This window comes from Ranitomeya variabilis, chromosome 2 (assembly GCF_051348905.1).
Source record: "Ranitomeya variabilis isolate aRanVar5 chromosome 2, aRanVar5.hap1, whole genome shotgun sequence".
Lineage (NCBI taxonomy): Eukaryota > Metazoa > Chordata > Amphibia > Anura > Dendrobatidae > Ranitomeya > Ranitomeya variabilis.
In genome coordinates this window covers 491,214,481-491,242,470 of record NC_135233.1, presented here as the reverse complement: position 1 = coordinate 491,242,470, position 27,990 = coordinate 491,214,481, and the positions used below count along the sequence as shown (strand labels likewise).

Here is a 27,990-nt window from a genome sequence, read left to right as displayed (position 1 = left end):
TTGTAGCTAAACTTCTCTGCCCTAATAGAGTTGAGCCAAAAAAACAGGCAAGCAAGATCTGATAATTAGCAAGAGAGCACCCTGATAGTTACAGATATAAAAAGTTAAATATTCTAATAAATTATTCACAATCCTTACTACTTTTTTATTACCACAAAACTGAAAGACAAAACCACATTGTAATTTCTGCCTTTTTCTTCTTAACAGTTAGCTACAGACAGTTTCTAATGTCTCTCTTAATCCGCTCACAACTCCCTCATATTTGGCATCCAATTAACTCTCCTGTCTTCTCCCCTATCCAAGTAAAATGCTGCGGTTGCCCACCTCATCTGTCATTGTGTAATGAAAATCCCATCACTGCCTTGCCATGTATTCCTTTACAATCCCCCACTCTCATATATAAATCCTTTAAACACATTTTATATTGAAGCCCAGATCCTTCTGGTCCAATTACTTATAATCAAAATGGGTACAAAAATACTTAACATAAGATGTAAGTGACGTCTACTTCTGCCTTGGGGAGTGACAAACAGTGTGTCTGCTAGAGCTGTCATGGTTATTGCTCCTTAGTCACTGACATGACGTCCCCTTTAGCGTGAACCTACCCAACAGTGTTTATTTTGTGTGATTAACCAATACCCTTTACTATGAAAATAGCTACTTCACAAAAAATGTCAATTAAATTAAAATAATTAAAATATTTTGTTGGGGGGCTAAGCAATACTAATGTGAACATACAGTACTTTGCAAACGATTTTGGCAGATATGGAAAAAATGCTGGAAAGTATGAATACTTTCAAAAATACTGTTGATAGTTTATTTTTATCAAATAAAAGAAAGGCAAAGTGAATGAACAAAAGAGAAATCTAATTCAAATCAATAATTGGTGTTAACACCCTTTGCCTTCAAAACAGCATCAATTCCAGGTACATTTGGACACAGTTTTTGAAGGAACTCAACAGGGAGGTTTGTTCAAAACATCTTGGAGATCTATTCTCTAATCTTTCTTTCTCTTCATGTTATCCCAGACAGATTCGATGATGTTGGGATCTGGGCTCTGTGGGGCCATATCAACAGTTCCATGACTCCTTTGTTCTTCTTTATGCTGAAGTTATTTCTTAAAGACATTGGCTGCATGTTTGGGGTTGTGGTCCACCTACAGAATTTGGAGCCAATCAGACCATTCCCTGATGTATTGCATGATGGATAAATACCTGCTTGTATTTCTCAGCATTGAGGATTTCATTAATCCTGACTAAATTCCCAACTTCATTTGCTTAAATGCAGCCCCAAAATTGCAATTACCCTCTGTGGAGAGACGGTAGTCTGTGGGTGCTCTAGTCTGCTGGCTCAAGACCACATGGACCAGGGATCATCCCACTGAACGCCCGCTCTGTTATGACCCCAATGGCGAGGGTCTCAGAGGAACGTGGAAGTCTGCAGAATACAAAAATCCAGCTCATAGGGCAGTGGTAACTGGGTTGACCATATATCTACTCCTAACGCCAACACTAGAAGTAGCCGGGGATCATTCCTACGTTGATTCTAGATGACACGCGCCAGCCGGAGAATCTAGCTACCCCTAGTAGAGGAAAACAAAGACCTTTCTTGCCTCCAGAGAAGGGGACCCCAAAGCTGGATAGAAGCCCCCCACAAATAATGACGGTGAGGTAAGAGGAAATGACAAACACAGAAATGAACCAGGTTTAGCACAGAGAGGCCCGCTTACTGATAGCAGAATAAAGAAAGGTAACTTATATGGTCAACAAAAACCCTATCAAAATCCACACTGGAAATTCAAGAACCCCCGAACCGTCTAACGGTCCGGGGGGAGAACACCAGCCCCCCTAGAGCTTCCACCAAAGGTCAGGATATAGATTTGGAACAAGCTGGACAAAAATACAAAACCAAAACAAAAAGCAAAAGGCAGACTTAGCTGATATAACTGGAACCAGGATCAGTAGACAAGAGCACAGCAGACTAGCTCTGATAACTACGTTGCCAGGCATTGAACTGAAGGTCCAGGGAGCTTATATAGCAACACCCCTAACTAACGACCCAGGTGCGGATAAAAGGAATGACAGAAAAACCAGAGTCAAAAAACTAGTAACCACTAGAGGGAGCAAAAAGCAAATTCACAACAGTACCCCCCCCTTAGTGAGGGGTCACCGAACCCTCACCACGACCACCAGGGCGATCAGGATGAGCGGCATGAAAGGCACGAACTAAATCGGCCGCATGAACATCAGAGGCGACCACCCAGGAATTATCCTCCTGACCATAGCCCTTCCACTTGACCAGGTACTGAAGCCTCCGCCTGGAGAGGCGAGAATCCAAGATCTTCTCTACCACGTACTCCAACTCGCCCTCAACCAACACCGGAGCAGGAGGCTCAGCAGAAGGAACTACAGGCACAATGTACCGCCGCAACAAGGACCTATGAAATACATTGTGAATAGCAAACGACACAGGAAGATCCAGACGAAAAGATACAGGATTAAGGATTTCCAATATCTTGTAAGGCCCAATAAAACGAGGTTTAAATTTGGGAGAGGAGACCTTCATAGGAACAAAGCGGGAAGAAAGCCATACCAAATCCCCAACGCGTAGTCGGGGACCCACACCGCGGCGGCGGTTGGCAAAGCGCTGAGCCTTCTCCTGTGACAACTTCAAGTTGTCCACCACATGATTCCAGATCTGCTGCAACCTATCCACCACAGAATCCACCCCAGGACAGTCAGAAGGCTCCACATGACCCGAAGAAAAGCGAGGATGGAAACCAGAGTTGCAGAAAAAAGGCGAAACCAAGGTGGCGGAACTAGCCCGATTATTAAGGGCAAACTCAGCCAACGGCAAGAATGTCACCCAATCGTCCTGATCAGCAGAGACAAAACACCTCAAATAAGCCTCCAAAGTCTGATTGGTTCGCTCCGTCTGTCCATTAGTCTGAGGATGGAAAGCAGACGAAAACGACAAATCAATGCCCATCCTACTACAAAAGGATCGCCAGAACCTGGAAACGAACTGGGATCCTCTGTCTGACACAATATTCTCAGGGATGCCGTGCAAACGAACCACGTTCTGGAAAAACACAGGAACCAGATCGGAAGAGGAAGGCAGCTTAGGCAAAGGAACCAAATGGACCATCTTGGAGAAGCGATCACATATCACCCAGATAACGGACATGCCCTGAGATAGCGGAAGATCAGAAATGAAATCCATGGAGATATGTGTCCAAGGTCTCTTCGGGACAGGCAAGGGCAAGAGCAAACCGCTGGCACGAGAACAGCAAGGCTTAGCTCGAGCACAAGTCCCACAGGACTGCACAAATGACCGCACATCCCTTGACAAGGAAGGCCACCAAAAGGACCTGGCCACCAGATCTCTGGTGCCAAAAATTCCCGGGTGACCTGCCAACACCGAGGAATGAACCTCGGAAATGACTCTGCTGGTCCACTTATCCGGGACAAACAGTCTGTCAGGTGGACAAGACTCAGGCCTATCAGCCTGAAATCTCTGCAACACACGTCGCAGATCCGGAGAAATAGCTGACAAGATAACTCCATCTTTAAGAATACCAACAGGATCAGCGACTCCAGGAGCATCAGGCACAAAGCTCCTAGAAAGAGCATCGGCCTTCACATTCTTTGAACCTGGTAAATACGAGACAACAAAATCAAAGCGGGAGAAAAACAATGACCAGCGGGCCTGTCTCGGATTAAGGCGTTTAGCAGACTCGAGATACATCAGATTTTTGTGATCAGTCAAGACCACCACACGATGCTTAGCACCCTCGAGCCAATGACGCCACTCCTCAAATGCCCATTTCATGGCCAACAACTCCCGATTGCCCACATCATAATTTCGCTCGGCAGGCGAAAACTTCCTAGAGAAAAAGGCACAAGGTTTCATAACAGAGCAACCAGGGCCTCTCTGCGACAAAACGGCCCCTGCCCCAATCTCTGAAGCATCCACCTCAACCTGAAAGGGAAGTGAGACGTCAGGCTGGCACAAAACAGGCGCCGAAGTAAACCGGCGTTTCAACTCCTGGAAAGCCTCCACGGCAGCAGGAGCCCAGTTAGCTACATCGGAGCCCTTCTTGGTCATATCCGTCAAAGGTTTCACAATGCTAGAAAAATTAGCGATAAAACGACGGTAGAAGTTAGCGAAGCCCAAGAACTTCTGAAGACTCTTAACTGACGAGGGCTGAGTCCAATCAAGAATAGCTCGGACCTTGACTGGGTCCATCTCCACAGCAGAAGGGGAAAAAATGAACCCCAAAAAGGGAACCTTCTGTACACCAAAGAGACACTTTGAGCCCTTGACAAACAAAGAATTTTCACGCAAAATTTTAAAGACCAACCTGACCTGCTCCACATGCGAATCCCAATTATCAGAAAAAACCAAAATATCATCCAGATAAACAATCAAAAATTTATCCAGATACTTCCGGAAAATGTCATGCATAAAGGACTGAAAAACTGAAGGCGCATTGGAGAGCCCAAAAGGCATCACCAAGTACTCAAAATGACCTTCGGGCGTATTGAATGCGGTTTTCCATTCATCACCTTGCTTAATGCGCACAAGGTTGTACGCACCACGAAGGTCTATCTTGGTGAACCACTTGGCACCCTTAATCCGGGCAAACAAGTCAGACAACAGCGGTAAAGGATACTGAAATTTGACAGTGATCTTATTTAAAAGCCGATAATCAATACAAGGTCTCAAAGATCCGTCCTTTTTTGCCACAAAAAAGAATCCCGCACCAAGAGGGGAAGAAGACGGACGAATATGTCCTTTCTCCAGAGACTCCTTGATATATGAACGCATAGCGGTATGTTCAGGTACCGACAGATTAAACAGTCTTCCCTTAGGAAATTTACTGCCTGGGATCAAATCTATAGCACAGTCACAGTCCCTATGAGGAGGCAGTGCACTGGACTCAGACTCACTGAAGACATCCTGATAATCAGACAAATACTCCGGAACTTCCGAAGGCGTAGAAGAAGCAATAGACACAGGCAGGGAATCCCCATGAATACCACGACAGCCCCAACTTGAGACTGACATAGCCTTCCAGTCCAGGACTGGATTATGGGTCTGTAACCATGGCAGGCCTAAAACAACCAAATCATGCATTTTATGTAAAACCAGGAAACGTATCACCTCGCGGTGTTCAGGAGTCATGCACATGGTAACCTGTGTCCAATACTGCGGTTTATTTGCTGCCAATGGTGTAGCATCAATACCCCTAAGAGGAATAGGATTTTCTAATGGTTCAAGAGTAAAACCACAGCGCTTAGCAAATGAGAGATCCATGAGACTCAGGGCAGCACCTGAATCTACAAACGCCATGACAGGATAAGATGACAGTGAGCAAATCAAAGTTACAGACAGAATAAATTTAGGTTGCAAATTACCAACGATGACAGGACTAACAACCTTAGCTATACATTTAGAGCATGCTGAGATAACATGTGTAGAATCACCACAGTAGTAGCACAAGCCATTCCGGCGTCTATGAATTTTCCGCTCATTTCTAGTCAGGATTCTATCACATTGCATTAAATCAGGTGTCTGTTCAGACGACACCATGAGGGAATTTGCGGTTTTTCTATCACATTGCACCGAATTAGGTATCTGTTCAGACAACACCATGAGGGAATTTGCGGTTTTGCGCTCCCGCAACCGCCGGTCAATTTGAATAGCCAGTGCCATAGTATCATTCAGACCTGTGGGAATGGGAAAACCCACCATAACATTCTTAATGGCTTCAGAAAGGCCATTTCTAAAATTAGCGGCCAGTGCACACTCGTTCCAATGTGTCAGCACGGACCATTTCCGAAATTTTTGGCAATACACTTCAGCCTCGTCCTGCCCCTGAGACATAGCCAGCAAGGCCTTTTCTGCCTGAATCTCAAGATTGGGTTCCTCATAAAGTAAACCGAGCGCCAGAAAAAACGCATCAAGATCAGCCAATGCCGGATCTCCTGGCGCCAGCGAAAAAGCCCAATCCTGAGGGTCGCCCCGTAAGAACGAAATAACAATTTTTACTTGCTGAGCAGAATCTCCAGATGAACAGGGTCTCAGGGACAAAAACAATTTACAATTATTCACGAAATTCCTAAACTTAAACCTGTCTCCGGAAAACAATTCAGGAATCGGTATTTTAGGTTCTGACCTAGGATTTCTGATAACATAGTCTTGTATGCCCTGCACACGAGTAGCCAGCTGGTCCACACTTGTAATCAAGGTCTGGACATTCATGTCTGCAGCAAGCATAGCCACTCTGAGGTAAAGGGGAAGAAGAAAAAAAAAAACAACTCAGAATCTTCTTTCTTATAATCCCTCTTCTGCAATGCATTAAACATTTAATACTGGTCTGGCAAACTGTTATGACCCCAATGGCGAGGGTCTCAGAGGAACGTGGAAGTCTGCAGAATACAAAAATCCAGCTCATAGGGCAGTGGTAACTGGGTTGACCATATATCTACTCCTAACGCCAACACTAGAAGTAGCCGGGGATCATTCCTACGTTGATTCTAGATGACACGCGCCAGCCGGAGAATCTAGCTACCCCTAGTAGAGGAAAACAAAGACCTTTCTTGCCTCCAGAGAAGGGGACCCCAAAGCTGGATAGAAGCCCCCCACAAATAATGACGGTGAGGTAAGAGGAAATGACAAACACAGAAATGAACCAGGTTTAGCACAGAGAGGCCCGCTTACTGATAGCAGAATAAAGAAAGGTAACTTATATGGTCAACAAAAACCCTATCAAAATCCACACTGGAAATTCAAGAACCCCCGAACCGTCTAACGGTCCGGGGGGAGAACACCAGCCCCCCTAGAGCTTCCAGCAAAGGTCAGGATATAGATTTGGAACAAGCTGGACAAAAATACAAAACCAAAACAAAAAGCAAAAGGCAGACTTAGCTGATATAACTGGAACCAGGATCAGTAGACAAGAGCACAGCAGACTAGCTCTGATAACTACGTTGCCAGGCATTGAACTGAAGGTCCAGGGAGCTTATATAGCAACACCCCTAACTAACGACCCAGGTGCGGATAAAAGGAATGACAGAAAAACCAGAGTCAAAAAACTAGTAACCACTAGAGGGAGCAAAAAGTAAATTCACAACACCGCTCTCCTTTTACTGTGGGCAAAATACTACTCAGACAACACAGGGTGAGGGTAAAACAGTGTTGCAATAATTTATTGAACTACCAACACACAATAACATATAGAACAGTCCCAGCAAATACCAAAATGGTGCAAAATTACAGAGTCTCACCCTTCCGCTGACTCGCCGGGATAAGAGTAGCTGTGACTTCAGAGCTTCCAGAGCCGACTACCCCCACCTGCGGCATGCACAGAGAGGAGGTAACGACAAGGTTAGGAAGGTGACAGTCCATTGAGGTACAAGGCCAGGTGACTGGAGGGTCACAACCTGGCTGCTCCGAAGATCTCCATGGAGCCTTGTGACTGGTGGGTCTTAAGCCAGGCTTTCCCAAACATATCCATGGGTTCAGTGGTGGTCAATGGAGCAGATCTATATTCTTTCAGCCGGGGCAGTGGTCCTCTAAGCTGGCTTCCTGTAGAATGTTGAATCTGTGTCCCTTGTGATTGCCCATGATCTGGCAGCTATCCTGTAGAGTGTCCCTGGCTGTGGTTTTGTAAAGAGTCTCTGGTTATTTGAATCTCTAAGTCTCTTGGATGTCTGGATGTATATTGTTACAGAGGCACATCACCTTTTTATAGTTCACAACTGTTCATCAAGCCATTATTCACAGGTCAGGAGGAAGGGGTAATTAGATTAAATTGCATTGTTTGATTATTTAGTTTATCCTTCAATGTTTGCAAGTCAACATATTGCATGGCCTGGTATAATGTGTAATCAATATATCCGCAAATATCATTGTTCAGTGACACTGCATTCCTGTTTTGCAAAGATAACAGTGCAAACAACTGTAGGAGCTGATAAAAGAGGTAAATAATAATCATTTATCAACTTACAAATATCAATTCAACCTACAAGAAGAGTGAACATAAAGATAGAAGTCTTTTCAGACTTACTGAAAATAGATGTCTGGATAATTAAGATTAAATGCTGTGTCGTCACACCCTCCATCGTGCTTTACTGCAGATACTCATTATTTGACCACTCTCCAGGCTTTCCAAGAGCAAACTGCTTTCATAACAGCCACATATTTTACATTTTGAGTCTAGTTCAGAGCATATGCTGCCATTTTTCTGTACCCCTGCACCTAGGTTTTCATGTATACTTGAGTCTCTTTCCTGGTTTCAATGTCGATGGTATGGATTTTGGCCACAATTCTCCAATGAAGACCAATTCTGGCCCATATTCTCCAAACACTAGATGGGTGTAGCTGGGCCCCACTGACTGCTGCCATTTCTGGACTGATGGCCCTGCTGAACATCTTCCAACTTCAAAGGGACGTAAGCAGGATATGCCTTTCATCTGCATCCACGGTTCTCAACATTGCCCATTTCTTGGTGTCTACTTATCCATCACACAATGCCATCAGGGAGGCATCAAATTGGCTACAAACGTATTCTGCAGTAGGACAATGACCCCAAATATAAAAACAATGTCATTAAAGAGGTTCTCCAAGAATGCAATAAAATGCTTACATCATGTAATTTAAACAACAGCCCATCCTAGTCACATATTATGAAAAAACATAGCTCCCAAGACCTGTGTCTTAACTAACAGAAGATTAGTATCATAAACACACACATACCTCCATGAGCCAAGGAGAAGAGCTGTGACATCAGAAGAAATAAATCGTCTCCTCGGTTGACTGAGACCAAAGGATTTCTTCTCCAGCCTCAGCCCTCCATGAACAGCCAGCTTAGTAGAAGATATATTTCTTCTACCAGAGCAGCCTTTCTTCGGCAGTCCACCTTAATGTGTGCTTACAATACTGATCTTCTGTCAGTTGAGGCACAGGTCTCGGGACCTGTGTTCATTCAGTCTTTCCTGACACATGACTAGGATTGCCTGCCATTTGAATTTCCTTATGGGTACTTTTTATCAGATTCTTGGAGAACACTTTTAAAAACTATCTTCAACTTAAAGAAAAACAATGAGTCCTGTAAGTGATGATATGGTCCCCACATAGCCCTGATCTCAATATCATCCAGTCAGTCTGGGATTATATGAGGAGATAGAAGGATCGCGCAACCTTCCAACCATAGATCTGTGGTTAGTTCTACAATATGTTTGGAATAACCTCCCTGTCAAGTTCCTTTAAAAAGTCTGTACAAGTTTATAGAGAAGAATTGATACTTTTTGTTTTGATTTTATTTAGATTTTTCTTTTGTTCATTCACATTGCATTATGTTAATTGGAAAAAAATATTCTTTTTTTAAGCATTTTTACATAGCGCATTTTTCCACACTTTCCTAAAACTTTTGCACAACAATGTTTCTTACCTTGCCGATTACATCATTACGACTAAGCTTGTCTTTGTCCATGACCGTTATGATGATCGTTGTTTCCCTAAGTTTCTCAGTGGGTATATCAAAGATGAAAGATTCATTAAAGATAGGATTTAAACACCGCTTCATGACCACTGTTTTTTTCTTCTCAACCCTCTTATCCTTATACATGAGCCAAACTTTAACATAAGGGTCTGTAAAACAGAAAAATAACAAAATCAGTAACCTTAAAAAACCAAAATGGTTTTCCTCCATTTTTATTTTCCTTCACTGATCTACGTTCTCCACTAATTACGGTAATGTATCCATTACAAAAATAAAGGGAAGTAACTCTATATAAAAAAAATAAAACTGAGCGACCTTTTATGTCTCAACTCACTACTTTCCAATTTCAGCAACTATAAGGCCGGCGTCACACTAGCGAGTTTTACGGACGTATGAGCGCAGAAAATACGTCTGCAAAATAAGCATTACACACGGCCCAATGAATCTCTATGGGGCTGCTCCTATCAGCCGTATATTACGCATCCGTAATATACGGTATTGTACGGCCGTAGAAAATCGCAGCATGCTGCGTTTGTCAGCGTATTGCGCAAAAAATATGTCAATGAAAGTCTATGGGGCGAGAAAAATACAGATTACACACGGAGCAGCAGTGTGACTTGCGAGAAATACGCAGCGTGTTCTATAGAAAAGCCGGTAATTCAATTGCCGGCTTTTTCTTTCTCCTTCACAAACCCAACAGGATATGAGACATGGTTTACATACAGTAAACCATCTCATATCCCTTTTTTTTTGCATATTCCACACTACTAATGTTAGTAGTGTGTATGTGCAAAATTTTGGCACTGTAGCTTGTAAAATAAAGGGTTAAATCGCGGAAAGAATTGGCGTGGGCTCCCGCGCAATTTTCTCCGCCAGAGTGGTAAAGCCAGTGACTGACAGCAGATATTAATAGCCTAGAGAGGGTCCATGGTTATTGGCCCCCCCTGGCTAAAAACATCTGCCCCCAGCCACCCCAGAAAAGGCACATCTGTAAGATGCGCCTATTCTGGCACTTGGCCACTCTCTTCCCACTCCCGTGTAGCGGTGGGATATGGGGTAATGAAGGGTTAATGTCACCTTGCTATTGTAAGGTGACATTAAGCCAGATTAATAATGGAGGGGCGTCAATTATGACACTTATCCATTATTAATACAATAGTACGAAATGGTTAAGAAAACACACACACATTATTACAAAGTCCTTTAATGAAATAAAGACACAGGGTGTTGTAATATTTTATTAGACTCTTAATCCACCTGAAGACCCTCGTTCTGTAAAAAAGGAAAAATAAAAAATCAACAATATCTCATACCTTCCGTCGCTCAGGTCAAGTCCCACAAAATAAATCCATCTGAAGGGGTTAAATCATTTTACACCCAGGAGCTTTGCAAATGCAATTATGCTCCTGTGTGTAAAACCCCAGGGAATGAATGAAATGCAGGGGAATGTCCTGTAGTTACCTTGAGTCGCGGTGAGGCGCCCTCTGCTGGATGTCCTCATATGAACTCGAGTGTGGAAACTTTTCCCAGGCTCCAGTTTATGAGGACATCCAGCAGAGGGCACGTCACTGCAACGCAAGGTAAGTACAGGTCACCCTGCTTTCCATTCATTCCCCGGGTTTTTACAGGCAGGGGCGGCTGCATTAACAGGCTCCTGCTTGTAAAATTAGTTAACCCTTTCAGATGGATTTAGAACGTGGGACAGAACGATGGAAGTAGTGGAATATTGTTGTTTTTTTTTTAACTTTGTTTCAGGTGACAAGGGTCTTCAGGTGGATTAAGAGTCTAATAAAATATTACAACACCCTGTGTCTTTATTTCATTAAAGGACTTTGTAATAATGTGTGTGTGTTTTCTTAACCATTTCGTACTATTGTATTAAAAATGGATAAGTGTCAGAATTGACGCCTCTCCATTATTAATCTGGCTTAATCTCACCTTACAATAGCAAGGTGACATTAACCCTTCATTACCCCATATCCCACCACTACACAGGAGTGGGAAGAGAGTGGCCAAGTGCCAGAATAGGCGCATCTTACAGATGTGCCTTTTCTGGGGTGGCTGGGGGCAGATGTTTTTAGCCAGGGGGTGGCCAATAACCATGGACCCTCTCTAGGCTATTAATATCTGCCCTCAGTCACTGGCTTTACCACTCTGGCAGAGAAAATTGCGCAGGAGCCCACACCAATTTTTTCCGCGATTTAACCCTTTATTTTACAAGCTACAGCGCCCAAATTTTGCACATACACACTACTAACATTAGTAGTGTGGAATATGCAAAAAAAAAAGAGATATGAGATGGTTTACTGTATGTAAACCATAAATGCCAAAAAAGAGGAGGACCAGGAGCATGAAGTACAAATCTATATAAGAGAATCTTTATTTTTACAAAACATTAAAATCAGGACAACAGTAATCATAACAAGTATTCCACAACATTACATAAGAAAGGGGGAAAGTGCAAACCCTCAACCTCGCCACCCCCCCCCCCCCAAAAAAAAAACGCTATAGAAAATAATCATGTACACAGTTGTAGGCAGTAAGCACCATATAGCTAGCGGTCATCGCATGGGAAGAGAAAAAATTGCTGCTGTGTCAAGACTCAACAGGGGGTCTGAGGCAAGTACACCAACTAATTACAATAAATGACCCATGTCACAGCAGCAGGAAAATACAAAATACGCTTACCCATGCAGAGAGGGGGGAGAGGGAAAGGGATCCCGCCGGTGAATGAACCCTGATGCGCATTTCGCAGCGTTCACACGCTGCTTCCTCAAGGGGATATGATGTATGGTGGAGCAGGACCTGCCTATAACCCCCCTGACCTCGATCACATGTCCAAAGGCCGCCAATCGCAGTGGCGCTGTCGGCGCATGCGCACTGCGGCAGGAAAGCTCAGCACAAGGACCTGGCGTCAAGCCAGGCACGGAGGCCAGGAAAGGAAGTTCTGGACCTGCGCACCAGGCCTGTAAGATGCCCGCCAATATGCAACAGCCGACCGCACACAGGGCGATGCGCACGGTCACACGGGGACGCGCGCTGTGATGAAACAAGGTGGATAAAACGTAAGTGTGAAAAAAGAAGTGCAATGAATCACCACTGAAGCCCACATGAGGGCGTGGCCCACTGAGTAGTATGTACAAACATATGTGTCTACCATATCCCCATACAAATGATAATGACAACAGATCATAATATAATCCATCTCTGCATAAGCATATAATAACGCAGATATGACATAATTGACACAAAAGTTATACAAATAACTTCATATATAGGGCAGATGTTTGGAGATCAAGGCACTTTAGAGATCCACATATGCAGCAGGCTAAATGATGATGGCGGCTCCCAAAAAGTGGATGGTGTGAGAAAGGAGGAGGGGAACCAAGGCGGTACCCACATGGAGATAATTACTGGTAATAAAAACACAAAAAGAAAAGAATAAAAGTTAAAAGCAGATTAAAAACACAAATAGAAAATCACCGGAGGGAAACTACGGATGGGACATAACACTGAGAGAAGCACAAATACAGCAAAACCAGACTAGAGGCAGGGAGCGAAACTAAGGGACTCGTTAAGACCTTTAGGGGTCACGGTATCGAGCATAACGATCCACCTAGTTTCGATCTGTGCTAATCGCTTTTTATTGCCCCCACCTCTGATACCCAAATGGAGCACATCAATCCCCCTCACCTTAAGCAATTTCTCGTTGCAATTATGGTGTGACCTGAAGTGACGGGGGATTGTTTTGAGATCCACCCCCGCGGACACCGTCCTGGCCGCGCCAATGTCCCGCACATGCTCCCGTACGCGAACTCTAAGTTCGCGAGTAGTGAGACCAACGTATATCCTGGGGCACGGACAGGTGGCATAATATATAACGTTAGTAGTCCCACAGGATATACACTGTCTGATCTGAAATATTCTAGACCCGTCACTAGAAGCAAAATCGGAGCAGCACAGGACATTGGCGCAGGCAAGATAGTGCCCGCATGGAGTACATCCCACACGAGGGCCACCTGTACTGAAAAAGTTTTTTTCGGGAGCTGGAATATAGTGGCTCCTCACCAACATATTGCTGAGATTAGTGCCCCTTCTGGGAGTCATAAGGGGAAAGGCACCCAGGGCAGCACACAGGGAAGGCTCAACCTGAAGAACTGGCCAGTGTTTTTTCAAAATAGACCGCATACTCTCCCATTCATGATTGTAGGTGGAGATGAATCTGATACGTCCATCTCCACCCACAGTACGGCATTGTTTTCTCTTCCCATGCGATGACCGCTAGCTATATGGTGCTTACTGCCTACAACTGTGTACATGATTATTTTCTATAGCATTTTTTGGGGGGGGTTTGAGGTTGAGGTCCTCCTCTTTTTTGGCATTTAGTGTTTGGAGCGATGATTTAATCTGGGTTATTAGTACGGTATATATATACTAGCACTCTTTCCCAGATTTTCTTGCTATGTATTCGGGTTTCCGGTTATTATGTATGTAAACCATGTCTCATATCCTGTCGGGTTTGTGAAGGAGAAATGAAAAGCCGGCAATTGAATTACCGGCTTTTCTGCTATATCGCGCTGAATTAAATATAGATATATATATGTGTCTCAATGACACATATATATATATACTGTATATATGTTTTACCGAACATTTGAGCCCATAAATCCATTAGATGTCGGTTTTGCAAGCCTGCGAGAAAATATCGCAGTACGGATGCCATACGGATTACATACGGAGGATGCCATGCGCAAAATACGCTGCCACACCCTGCCTACGGATGACATACGGATCACTATTTTGGGAACATTTCTGCGTATTACGGCGGTAAAAAACGGACCGTATTGTCTTACACCTAGTGTGACGCCGGCCTAAGGGTATGTGCACACGTCAGGATTTCTTCAGGAATTTTTGCGTTTTTTTTGTGGATTTCCCCTATAAAAACACTATAATACCGCATTAAAAATGCATACATTATGCATCCTATCATTTAGAATGCATTCCGCATTTTTTGTGCAAATGTTGCGTTTTTTTCCTCAAAAAAAAAATGCATTCCGGAAAAAGAAGCAACATGTTCATTATTTTTGCGGATTTTTTGTGGATTTCCCATGAAATTGGAGTGTCAGGAAAAAAACGCAAAAATTCTGCAAAAAAAAAAAAGCGTAAAAAACACGCAAAAAACGCAAAAAAAAAAAACCCATGCGGATTTCTGGCAGAAATGTCTGGATTTTGTCAGGAAAATTTCTGCAAGAAATCCTGACGTGTGCACATACCCTAAGGGTATGTTTCCACGGTAAGTAAACGCTGCTTGTTTGACGCTGCAGCGTCAAACAAGCAGCGTCCAGATGTTCCAGCATAGTGGAGGGGATTTTATGAAATCCCGTCTCCACTATGCGTGGAAACCCGCACGCGGCGGCCCTGCGACTCCGGACATGCTGCGCGTCTTTTCAGATCGCAGCATGTCCGTACACCTTGCGGGGACGCAGCGTCCCCGCAAGGCATATCACAGGGCCCTATGGCGAGGGGTGCGATGATCCCGGATGTGTACTGTACACATCCGGCACCATCGCGTCCCAGAAAGGGGGCGGGGCTTAGCGCCGAGCGGCTTCGCCGCTGCGGCGATACCGCCGGCCATCCTGAGCGTGGAGACATAGCCTAAGAAAGACACATTTTGCCACATTTCTAAGAAAAAAAGGAACATGACTCCCAGGCTGTGCGTCTATCTGTGCATGTTCACATTGTCCATGTGGCATGTTATAAGGCAACCTGTGCTAAGACTTCTCCATTCCTTTGTCCCATAACAGAAGCAGGGTCTGTGTTTTCAGGGATGTTGCAGCTGGAAGTCATGGCCCAGAGTGAGCAGAGTGTAAGATAAGATATGACATCATGATGTGTGCCACAACCTTAGGATGTGCACTCTAGGCCAGGACTTCCGGCCATGACTAGACCCTGGCCATCTCTGTGCATGTGCATTGTAAGGTTGTGGAGACGTTGTGACGTCTCGGCATGCACCATGATCTTACTCTTGGTTGGGACTTATCACTTTGACTAGGCTCGGGACATCTATGCACATGTGCAGGGACATTCCGGGCTTAAGGTACCTTCACATTAAGCGACGCTGCAGCGATAGCGACAACGATGCCGATTGCTGCAGCATCGCTGTTTGATCGCTGGAGAGCTGTCACACAGACCGCTCTCCAGCGACCAACGATGCAGAGGTCCCCGGGTAACCAGGGTAAACATCGGGTTACTAAGCGCAGGACCGCGCTTAGTAACCCGATGTTTACCCTGGTTACCAGTGTAAAATGTAAAAAACCAAACAGTACATACTCACCTTCGCGTCCCCCGGCGTCCGCTTCCTGCACTGACTGAGCGCCGACCCTAACAGCAGAGCGGTGACGTCACCGCTGTGCTATACTTTCACTTTCACTTTACGGCGCTCAGTCAGTGTGGGAAGCGGACGCCGGGGGACGCGAAGGTGAGTATGTAGTGTTTGTTTTTACATTTTACACTGGTAACCAGGGTAAACATCGGGTTACTAAGCACGGCCCTGCGCTTAGTAACCCGATGTTTACCCTGGTTACCAGTGTAAAACATCACTGGTATCGTTGCTTTTGGTGTCAAACATGACGATACACGCCGGTCTGACGACCAAATAAAGTTCTGAACTTTGTTCAACGACCAGCGATATCACAGCAGGATCCAGATCGCTGCTGCGTGTCAAACTAAACGATATCGCTATCCAGGACGCTGCAACGTCACGGATCGCTAGCGATGTCGTTTAGTGTGAAGGTACCTTTAGTCACGGCCAGAAGTCCCAGCATAGCACACAGATCTCTGAGGTTCTAGCGCACGGTGGCGGTAAGCAATGTGCATGGTCATGTGCAGTGAGCTGAACGGTGATGTTAGTACAAGTTGGTGTGTTTTTTTTTATTTCATCTTACATTTTTTACACATTGGGGTCACTCCAGACCCCAGAGCATACTAAGGAACATTCAATTGACAGAGAATAAATTAGCTGAGAACCAAATTCCCCAGTAAAATCCACACAATTTAGCGAATTTGAATCTGTTTAGATTCGCTCATGTCTAGAAATAATCAATCCTCCACATCGGTATTTCCATGCTATTCTCGTGGAAGCACACCATGGCGGGACACAGGGTGCCTAAAGGCCGCTAGCACAAACTCGTAGCCAGCGTGCGCTCACACCACAATACAAAGGCACCCAATGCCCCGGTAGCCATAGTCACTCTATGTGTATGATGCACCCTACAGTGCCATATTATGTAGGTATTCTCCACTAAAAAAAACCTACTGAATAAAATCTGTGTGAAGTGAGAGGCATACAGTGGAAGAATAGGATCCCGGAGGACCCTGTGGGCTCCATATCATGGCTCAGCAGAATATGGGGAACTGTAATACAGTTATATGCATGAGGCCTAATGCTGGAGCACTACGGTATAAAAATAAAAATGGCTACCAAAACTCCTAAATTAGATGAAACAGCTGTACTAAATTGTAACTGCATGATTATGATGCATCACATGAACAAAGCGTCAAAAGTTTTAATGGCTTTTTAGGTTAATCTCCGATAAACCAATAAAGCAATAGAGGCATTACATTTAGGATTGAGATTTCCTCAAAAGAGTGCAAACACCTGAATTATGAGGCATATACTGCTGCTTCCCATTCATTTTGGTCTTGTCTGCACATAATCTTAACCCCTTGCGGACATGACAATTTTTTATTTTTGCACTTTTGTTTTTTCCTTCCTTCAATGACACCATTTATTTTACCGTACTGCACTGAAAAAACAATTCCAAATGGAGAGAAATGCCGAAAAAAAGGTTCAATACTGCCATTATTTTTAGTTTTTGGGGTTTTATTACAGTGTGCAAATCCCTGCATGTGTTGCGGCTGTTGAACAACCGCGAGTCATGCAGCCGTAGGGGGTCTCGAACATATTTTTAGAACACGCCAAAGTCACTCGGTTAGCACATGAGCATGCTCAGATAACACCTTATCTCTGCATGTTCACTCATCACTACCAGCAAGTAACATGGCAACCCATAGGATTGGTCTCCTGCCCTGTATCCCATCACTGTCAAAGTTTGACACCGGCATTTAGGTGGTCTAAAAGCAGCCACTGGCGGTAGGTCCGATTGTTGCTGTTAGAGGCAGGTTCTAGCTGTATAATACAGCCGGCACCCAACATGTGGTGCAGTTTCAGCTCCTGTGCTTGCTCCAAAGATGCACACCCACCTGACATCTGCCACACATGTACATCAGATGTCGGGAAGGTGTTAAAGAATAGGATTCCCATTTATGCCATATCCAAATGATATGCCATATTAGTCTGATTCTATCCTGGAGATTTTGTTTCCGTAACTCCTATAGAAATGAATGGAGAGTGACATGCACATGGGTGGGCACCTCTCCTTTCATCCCCTGTCGGCATGTAGCAGATTTTAGCCACCTCACCAGGCAGGACAAGGGTACCTTATTCTGCAGTTGCTATTATTGGGTGGATGCCATTATTGTCTATGATAGGAATACCTCTTTAATTTAAATGGAAACCAAGAAACAAGTATGGATCCATACTCCAGCACTCATATTAATATATGTCCACATACTGAATGTCTGTGCCTCTAATATTTAAGTCAAGACATGTTCCTTCAGATGCTGTTTTATGGAGGTATTCTCCTACTGAAGCATATCTTCTTTTGGGTGAAAATATAGGACCTCATGTACTCATAAGTTTTACTTTGTCAAATTTCACTTCTATAATACTAGTATTTCATAAAAAGGTCCATACATACTTTGCATTGTGCTCCTTTTCAAGTGTGTGCAGTCATGAGAAAAACAAGATGTACCCTCTTTGAATTCTATGGTTTTACGTATCAGGCCATAATTAAAAAATCTGGTCTTTAGAAGGTCTTTATGTAATTATACCTAATGTGAACAACAACATATACTAAATTACACTGTGTCATTGTTTATTTAAAAAAAAAACTAGGCCAACATGCAGATGTGCTGTGTGAAAAATGTAGTACTCCTTTACTGCTTACATAAGATTTAAGCGGGTAAGATTCAGCCAAGTGCTGCTAATCAAATGTTCCTCAGTAATTGTTCATCACCAAGTATCACTACCTCTAGAAAAGCAGAAGTTTTGGCAGTATGCTGGTCTGAAGCATGCGGGCACGTGATACCATAATGCCAAGGAGGAAAGAATTCAGTAATGATCTTAGAGAAGCAATTGTTGTTGGTGCTGACCATCAATCTTGGAAGGGTTATAAATTATAAGGCCATTTCCAATCAATTTGGAGTTCATCATTGTACAATGAGAAAGCTTATTCTTTCTAAAAATAATTTGGCAGCACAAAGTTACGTCTGAACAACCCACAAGACTTCTGGAACAATGTTCTTTGGACAAATGATACCAAGGTAGGGATATTTAAACATAATGTCCTGCACCATGTTTGGTGAAAACAAAAAAGCATACTAGCAAAAAACCTCATACCAGCTGTCAAACTCAGTGGTGGAGGTGTGAGAATTGTGGCTTGTTTTGCAGCTACAGGACCTGGACACCTTGCAATTATTGAGTTGACCATAAACTCTTCTATGCCAAAGTATTCTAGAGTCAAAGATAGAGTCATCTATCCAATAGCTAAAGCTTGTTTCGAAATGGGGTCATGCACCAGGACAATGATCCCAAGCAATTGTACATCAGAATGGCTAAAAGAAAAGAATCAAGGTGCTGCTTTGTAATGTGACACAGCTAAACTCAGCTGCACTGCCCGTCCCCCACACTGAATCAAGCATGAAGTTAGACAAAGAGATCAGGATTGTCTGTCATTATACATCTCACACATGGAGAAACCTGCTCTAAGCTATGGAGGGGGCATGTTCTTTCCATTGAGTGTTGCTGTCTGCTTATGATAAGTCAGCATCATACATCATACCCTAACTCTAACCCCATGAAAATGAAAACTATCTGAAAACATCCACTTGGACTCACAAAAGGTTGACTCAATAGTTATCCAATATTTTTGCAATGGAGAAGAGAAATAAAAAAAATGCTTTATTCCGCTCTGCAGCCACTTTTATATCCTGTGTCCAGTTTAACGTAAAAAAATAATAAAAGGTCCTCTTTAAAGGGGTTGTGTCATCTTACTTAATGAGTAACATTGTAAAGTGCTTGTAAAATTAAGATATTTTGCAATTTACCACTTAATAAAAATGATCTTTATTCTCAAAAACATGATTTTTTAATCCTATAGCTTACTGCTTATTACCGGCCGTCTCAGAGGTGGTCAGTCTCCTAGGCAAGTCTGGTTCAGTCTCCTGTTTGGTATTCCGCTTGCGTCACTATCCGTATCACAGGATATGGGCAGCTTCAGTGTCCCTGCGCTCCTCCGGCACTGCAGAGGCAAAGCTGCTTCTGCTTGTAACAGCAGAGAGTGTGCAGTTTGGGCCAGCAGCTTGATTGTCAATTTTCAGAATTGCACACAACCCTCCCTGACAAGCAGGAAGCTGGGAGGCAGGGAGGCGGTGTGCTCCTGAAGATAAGAACTTGAAGAAACCTCTTTGAGCAATGTTGTTAAAGAAGAGCGGTCCAAAATTACTCCAGAATGACATGAGAAACTGATTAATTCATACAGAACACAAGCTGTTGATTCAGAGATGAACTTAATTTTCCTTCTATGTTTTTATATTTTGGACTAGTTTTTGTTAAAAAGAGTAACCAAATGTTTGCAAAAATAATTTTATATAATTATTTTGTCCTTTTAATTGCGTGCAGATTACTCCAAAGACCGCTGAGAAGTACTTAGCTCAGGAGCCAGGGGCTCGCAGCTCTCGCCAGAGAGTGCGCACAGTAGAAAACGTACTCCACATTGTGCGCCCTCCGGCAATAGCTGTGCGCTCCTGGCCCCCACTGATCTGCAGGCAATTGAAGGGACCAAAAAAATACCTTTTGTTTTTTATTATGTGCTGTAAAACCATAGAATTCAAAGGCGTTCTCAGTTTTTTAATGACTGTAGTCTTTTCTGGCAATATTAATTTTATAGATTAGTACCATTGGGTATTATGCTACATGTCACTACTGCTCCATTCTGCCGCTTTAGCACTGATATGAGAACGTTGGTTGATTGCACGAGAGGGATTTTTTTTCCTTATCCCTGATTATAAAAGGCATTCTCAAAAATCTGTATAAAAGCAAACATGAAAAAGGGTTTTGTTTGAGGCTTGTACAGACCTGAGGTTCCCCCGATATCCATGGCTTTTAAATTCCGGGCTTTGATGATATTGACAATGATTGAGTTAGCTGAGGGGTTATAACAAAGCGACAGCAGCAGTTCACCTCGACTTCCCTGCAATATACAAATAACATGAAATGAACAAGATTGGAATTTTGATTAACGTTTATTTTATTCTAGATGTGCTGGATTGACAGGATTTGTGCTAATTCATTGAAAAGTCCAATAGTATTCTCTGATCCTAGGGGAGAGTCTTACCATCCTAGAAATGCCAGCAACAATCCTAAAATAGAAGTTTCAGTCATTAGCTGTCTGAAAAAGGAAAATAATGGGCATACAGATTCTTCTGTATGGACTGTACATCAGACTGTGTGCGCTTTATCATCGCATCGGTCAGAAAAGGATCCACATAGAGTCGCTCTACCAGAAACCATTGGAGTTGTATTCAGAGTCTTATCTGTGTGTAGTTCTGCCTTTTTCCACTATCTATTAGGTTTCCATCTTTCTTTAGAGGGGAAATCTGACATTTTTTTTAAACACAAATTGATTAAAAATAATTAACGCAGAGATAGTCAACTTGTGGATCTAGCGCTGCCCACACCAGAGGTCTGCGGTTGTTCCGGAAGTCGTGTCTGCTCCATTTTGGAATCACTCCCCAAAGGGAACTCTGGCCCCTTCATTCTAGTGATCGGTATGGTAGGTTGGACCCCTAGTAATCATATAGTTATCACCTATCCTGTGATGCTACTGTATATGTAGTTTGTGGGGTAACCCTTTTAAGGGTCTTACAGTATCTTACTATAGTTCTGATCAATGGAGATCTGTTCCATCAGATGTAATAGATCGGACTGTAATCTTCATACAGTACAGACCAAACGTTTGGACACACCTTCTCATTTAAAGATTTTTCTGTATTTTCATGACTATGAAAATCGTACATTTACACTGAAGGCATCAAAACTATGAATTAACACATGTGGAATTATATACTTAACAAAAAAGTGTGAAACAACTGAAATTATGTCTTATATTCTGGGTTCTTCAAAGTAGCAACCTTTTGCTTTGATAACTGCTTTGCACACTCTTGGCATTCTCTTGATGAGCTTCAAGAGATAGTCACCGGGAATGGTTTTCACTTCACAGGTGTGCCCTGTCAGATTTAATAAGTGGGATTTCTTGCCTTATAAATGGTGTTGGGACCATCAGTTGTGCTGTGCAGAAGTCTGGTGGATACACAGCTGATAGTCCTACTGAATAGACTGTTAGAATTTGTATTATGGCAAGAAAAAAGCAGCTAAGTAAAGAAAAACAAGTGGCCATCATTACTTTAAGAAATGAAGATCAGGCAGTCCAAAAAGTTGGGAAAACTTTGAAAGGGTCCCCAAGTGCAGTGGCAAAAACCATCAAGAGCTACAAGAAAACTGTCTCACACGAGGACCGCCCCAGGAAAGGAAGACCAAGAGTCACCTCTGCTTCTGAGGATAAGTTTATCCAAGTCACCAGCCTCAGAAATCGCAGGTTAACAGCAGCTCAGATTAGAGACCAGGTCAATGCCACACAGAGTTCTAGCAGCAGACACATCTCTACAACAAATGTTAAGAGGAGAATTTGTGCAGCAGGCCTTCATGGTAAAATAGCTGCTAGGAAACCACTGCTAAGGACAGGCAACAAGCAGAAGATACTTCTTTGGGCTAAAGAACACAAGGAATGGACATTAGACTAGTGGAAATCTGTGCTTTGGTCTGTTGAGTCCAAATTTGAGATCTTTGGTTCCAACCACCGTGTCTTTGTGCAATGCTGAAAAGGTGAACGGATGGACTCTACATGCCTGGTTCCCACCGTGAAGCATGGAGGAGGGGGTGTGATGGTGTGGGGGTGCTTTGCTGGTGACACTGTTGGGGATTTATTCAAAATTGAAGGCATACTGAACCAGCATGGCTGCCACAGCATCTTGCAGAGGCATGCTATTCCATCCGGTTTGCGTTTAGTTGGACCATCATTTATTTTTCAACAGGACAATGACCCCAAACACACCTCCAGGCTGTGTAAGGGCTATTTGACCAAGAAGGAGAGTGATGAGGTGCTACGCCAGATGACCTGGCCTCCACAGTCACCAGACCTGAACCCAATCGAGATGGTTTGGGGTGAGCTGGACAGCAGAGTGAAGGCAAAAGGGCCAACAAGTGCCAACCTTCTCTGGGAACTCCTTCAAGATTGTTGGAAGACCATTCCCGGTGACTACCTTTTGAAGCTCATGAAGAGAATGCCAAGAGTGTGCAAAGCATTCATCAAAGCAAAAGGTGCTACTTTGAAGGACCTAGAATATAAGACATAATTTCAGTTGTTTCACACTTTTTTGTTAAGTATATAATTCCACATGTGTTAATTCATAGTTTTGATGCCTTCAGTGTGAATGTACAATTTTCATAGTCATGAAACTACAGAAAAATCTTTAGATGAGAAGGTGTGTCCAATCTTTTGGTCTGTACTGTATATGTGCAGCAATGTAAATGTTAGCAAGGTAGGCATCTATTCCTGTGGATATATTTTCACGAACGTATAAAAAAAATCATCCATATTTTCTACATAAAAATCAGATGATTTTTCATTTCTGTATTGTCTTCCATAGGGCATTAGTTTTGATATATCAACAGTGAATAAAATTTACAAGACCAAAACCAGTTCCCATGTTAATAATGGCAATGTTCCGTATCAGGTGCTATACTGTTGATCCGTATGGGATCCAATTTTATTTTTTGCGAACTCATAGACTTGAATGGGGGAGTCTCATCTGAAATACAGAAGAAAATACGGCACGCTGCAATTTTTTTCACATGGGCACTTGGTCTATGTAAAAAAAACACACCAAAAAATGCTTGCCTTAACAGTCTAATTGAATAACATTGGTCTGAGTGCTGTCCGTGCAGACATCACTGGAACCAAAAATCCGGTTGTGTGAATGTCTTCTATTCATTAATGTCCCAGCAATGCATTAATATCCACTCAGAGCGGTCACGTTATCACATACATGTTATGAAAAACACAAACCTCCATTCAATGAAGAGGTCCAAACTGAATTTCTTGTATGGAATTCTTGCCGAATATTTCATGAATATACAGCTCTGGCAAAAATTAAGAGACCACCACATCAAAACCCTGTCATGGGCAGCCCAATCTCCAGACCTGAACCCCATTGAAAACCTCTGGAATGTAATCAAGAGGATGATGGATAGTCACAAGCCATCAAACAAGGAAGAACTGCTTACATTTTTGTGCCAGAAGTAGCGTGAAAGACTGGTGGAAAGCATGCCAAGACGCATGAAAGCTGTGATTAATAATCATGGTTATTCCACAAAATATTGATTTCTGAACTCTTCCTGAATTAAAACATTAGTATTGATTATGAACTTGTTTTCTTTGCATTATTTGAGGTCTGAAAACACTGGATATTTTTTTTAAATTTTGACAATTTCTCCTTTTCAGAAAAAAAATAAAAAATGTATTGCTTGGAACTTTGGAGACATGTTGTCACTCAGTAGTTTATAGAATAAAAGAACAATTTACATTATACTCAAAAATATACCTATAAAGAGAAAAATCAGACAAACTGAACATTTTGCAGTGGTCTCTTAATTTTTGCCAGAGCTGTATAACATGCAAGTCACCATAGTCAACTCTTTCAAAACATTCAACCATCATGGAAGACTAAGGATATTTTAGCTCTGAAATCTGTATGACTGTTAACGCAGCTCTGGACCATAAAATGGAAGTAACAGATAAATTATTCAATATTTTCAGAAAGTTAATCCAATTTTTAAGTTGAAAATTTTAGGTCTACAAATAAAGTTCACCCCAATTTGTTGGACCTGCATAGTAACCAAATACCTAAAATAATGTTTTAAGAATTATTCCTTTTCACAATTCATTTGAACGGAGCCAAGTCAATCAATCAGTTATAATCGTCCAGAGCTGGTTTCCCATTTACAGATAGACCGCTATAAATGACAGCGACCAGTCTACTGAAGAATTTGCACATATCGGCTTTCATATTTTCTTGGTCTACTCAATCACATAGCTGCATCTACTGCTGCTGTATTTCAATAATCACGTGTGCAGATTGCAGATTCTCAAAAAACAAAGTTCCATCATTTTTTAAAATCCAATTAATGCTGGAAAATATTAGTTAAAGGGAACATGTCACTCGATTCATGGTGCCAAGATGGTGGACACTATGAATCAGAGCCTGGCTGCACATTTGCAGACAGGTGTATTATTCTCTGAAATGCTCCGGGGTTCAGAGAAAATGTAGTTTGAAGATTCGGCCTTGGACCATAGCCGGAGTCCAGACCAGTCCGGCCGAGCCTTCACGTGTCCTTTATGAAAGAGTGGTTACTTGGTCATTGACTTATCTCCGGGAGAACTAAAGGATTGGCCACTGGAAATTCATCAGGCCGGATCCTTCTCTCCTCCGACAGACAGAGACATAGGGGCTGCCATAAACATTATCTTGTTAGCCAATCCTCCGATATTGGGGGATGGGGCTGACTTTATTATGATGCGTCCGGGGCCATAAACTTCCTCTCTAGAGGGTTGTGCTTGCCATTGTACTGTTTGCGGTATTATTTAGGCATTGTATAATTTTATATTAGGATTCTATTAATACTATTATTGTGTCTATATAAATTTGGTTTGCTGAAATTATTTAGACAAAAAGTGGCATGTGTGCACCATATAGCACTGATATGTAAGTAGTATTACGGTATTTATGTGAGCAGTATGATGACTGCATTACTCTTCATTTCCCTCCTTGGAGCTTGTTCACAGATTGTGTTTTTGTGGCTTTTTTTCCCTGCAGAAAAAAAACTCAGTGTTTCGCAGTACTAGCAAAGTGAATGAAATTTCTAAAATCTCATACACTGGCAGCTTATTTTTTCCTTGCAGATTTGAACCTTCAAAATGTTTTTTTCAAACCTGCAGCGTGCCAATTTCAGCGTTTTTTACCCATTCAAAAGAATAGGGGAAAAAACACAAGTAAGGAGGTATCAAAAACACAAGCAAAAATGCACATTTTTATGCAACATTTTACCTGTCAAAACTGAAATCTGCTGCAAGTACAAATTGTGTGCACATACCCTTACCGAAAAACAGAAGCCTTGCAAATATATTGCCTTAGAACCTCGAAAGACCTTTGTCTGTGCTGAATCCACCTCTACATAAAATCCTGTGTAAATAATTTGCACAGCATGTCTCCGTATTTCAGTGGTAGGGATAACTCTTTCTAACGGCTTATTAGCTGCTCTGTGCAGTGTCAGGGTTGCTTTTGCATATTACGTGTGAAGTCCAGTTAATTGCGCGGCTGCTGCTGTGCCGGTCTGGGCCTGCTCTGTGTAATGGGATTTACCATCCGCCACTGGCTGCAGTGCAGCAATAAAGTGAGTGCTCGGGTCTCCAGATATCTGGCTTCAATATGAGCTCATGCAGATCTTACAGGTGATACGATATATGCACAGTGGTTGTATAATACACAATGATATCACTAGCGGGGACCCAAAAATACAACGTAGCGCGTGCGCTCTCCGGCTGCTATCGGCTGATGGCTTAGAAATGGATGTAATTATATGTTGTGATCCGGCACGTCAGCCCTGAGGACAATGTGGTGCGAAGGAATGAAAATGTGTGTGAGATACACAAAAGCAGAGGAGGGAGGAACAGAAAATAATGGCCGTGCCAATTAGAGTATTCGGGAACTATCTAATTTGTGTTATTGATACACTGCATGCCAACATTTGTGTCGGACAGTCAGAAGAGGTCGTCAGCAGAAGAATGCTGATCGTACAGTTGGGTCAATAGGGTCACTAATAATAGTAAGGTATACATTATATAAAAAACTATTTTATCGTCATTTATTTTATGGCTTCTCTTCCTATGCTTGGCAAACTATCTATCTATATTCTTATTATTATTGGTCTGTCTTTGCGCCGGTATACATTGAGTGTTTATTCACTTTGTGCAGATAGCGTTGACTTCTTTTCTGGCTCCATTCCTGTTTCTTCTACCATCCACTGCTGGATCCTTTCCAATCTAAATTTCGAGTCCAACCCTCTACGTTCAGAGATTTATACAAAGTGGATAATAACAAGTTGTGAGCCAGCAAAAGTAGCAAGTATTTCATCTCCCTAATTCTTTGCATAACCCCTATGGTATTTTTACAGCATATTACAGTCATGGCCGAAAGTCTTAGCACCCATGAAATTGCTCCAGAAAATGAAGTATTTCTCCCAGAAAATTATTGCAATTACACATGTTTTGTTATACACAAGTTTATTTCATTTGTGTGTGTTGGAACAACACAAAAAAAGCAGAGGGAAAAAAGGCAAATTGGACATAATTTCACACAAACCCCCCAAAATGGGTCAGTTATAATCATTGCCACCCTCAAATTAATATTTGGTTGCACACCCTTTGGAATAAATAACAGCAATCAATCGCTCCCTATAACCATCAACAAGCTTCTTACATCTCTCAACTGGAATTTTAGACCTCTCTTCTTTTGCAAACTGCTCCAGGTCTCTTATATTTGAAGGCACCTTCTCTCAATAGCAATTTTAAGATCTCTCCACAGGTATTCAATAGGATTTAGTTCTGGACTCATTGCTGGCCACATCAGAACTCTCCAGTGGTTTTTTCCACCCATTTCTGAATGCTTCTTGAAGTATGCTTGGGGTCATTGTCACACAGTCAAGGCACCCAGTGCCAGAGGCAGCAAAACAACCTCAAAACATCTTTGAACCTTCACCATATTTGACTGTAGTGTTATGACCCCAATGGCAGAGGGTCTCAGAAATAATTACTAAGTCTGCAAACACAAAAAAACAGCTCATAGGGCAGTGGTAACTGAGCTGACCATATATCTAATCCTAGCACCACAAATAGCAGCAGCCGGGGAACGTGCCTACGTTGGTTCTAGACATCTCGCGCCAGCCGGAGAACTAACTAACCCTAGAAGGGAAAATAAAGACCTTTCTTGCCTCCAGAGAAAAGACCCCAAAAAGTTGGATACAAGCCCCCAACAAATAATAACGGTGAGGTAAGAGGAAAAGACAAACGTAAGAATGAGCTAGGTATTTAGCAAAGAGAGGCCCACTAGCTAATAGCAGAATATAGTAAGATGACTTATATGGTCAGCAAAAACCCTATCAAAATATCCACGCTGGATATTCAAGA

At 42.6% G+C, this 27,990-nt stretch overlaps 1 protein-coding gene across 14 annotated transcripts in view; it reads right to left on the bottom strand.

The window, feature by feature from the left end:
• Nucleotides 1-27,990, bottom strand: part of SYT7 (synaptotagmin 7) — a 771,057-nt gene that overhangs the window by 3,039 nt on the left and 740,028 nt on the right. For all 14 annotated transcript variants that reach the window (XM_077287911.1, XM_077287907.1, XM_077287912.1 and 11 more), the window contains 2 exons: nt 20,766-20,880; nt 9,458-9,657 (listed from right to left, as the gene is read on the bottom strand). In XM_077287911.1, the coding sequence (XP_077144026.1) occupies nt 9,458-9,657; nt 20,766-20,880 (315 nt within the window). The remainder of the gene's footprint in view (nt 1-9,457; nt 9,658-20,765; nt 20,881-27,990) is intronic.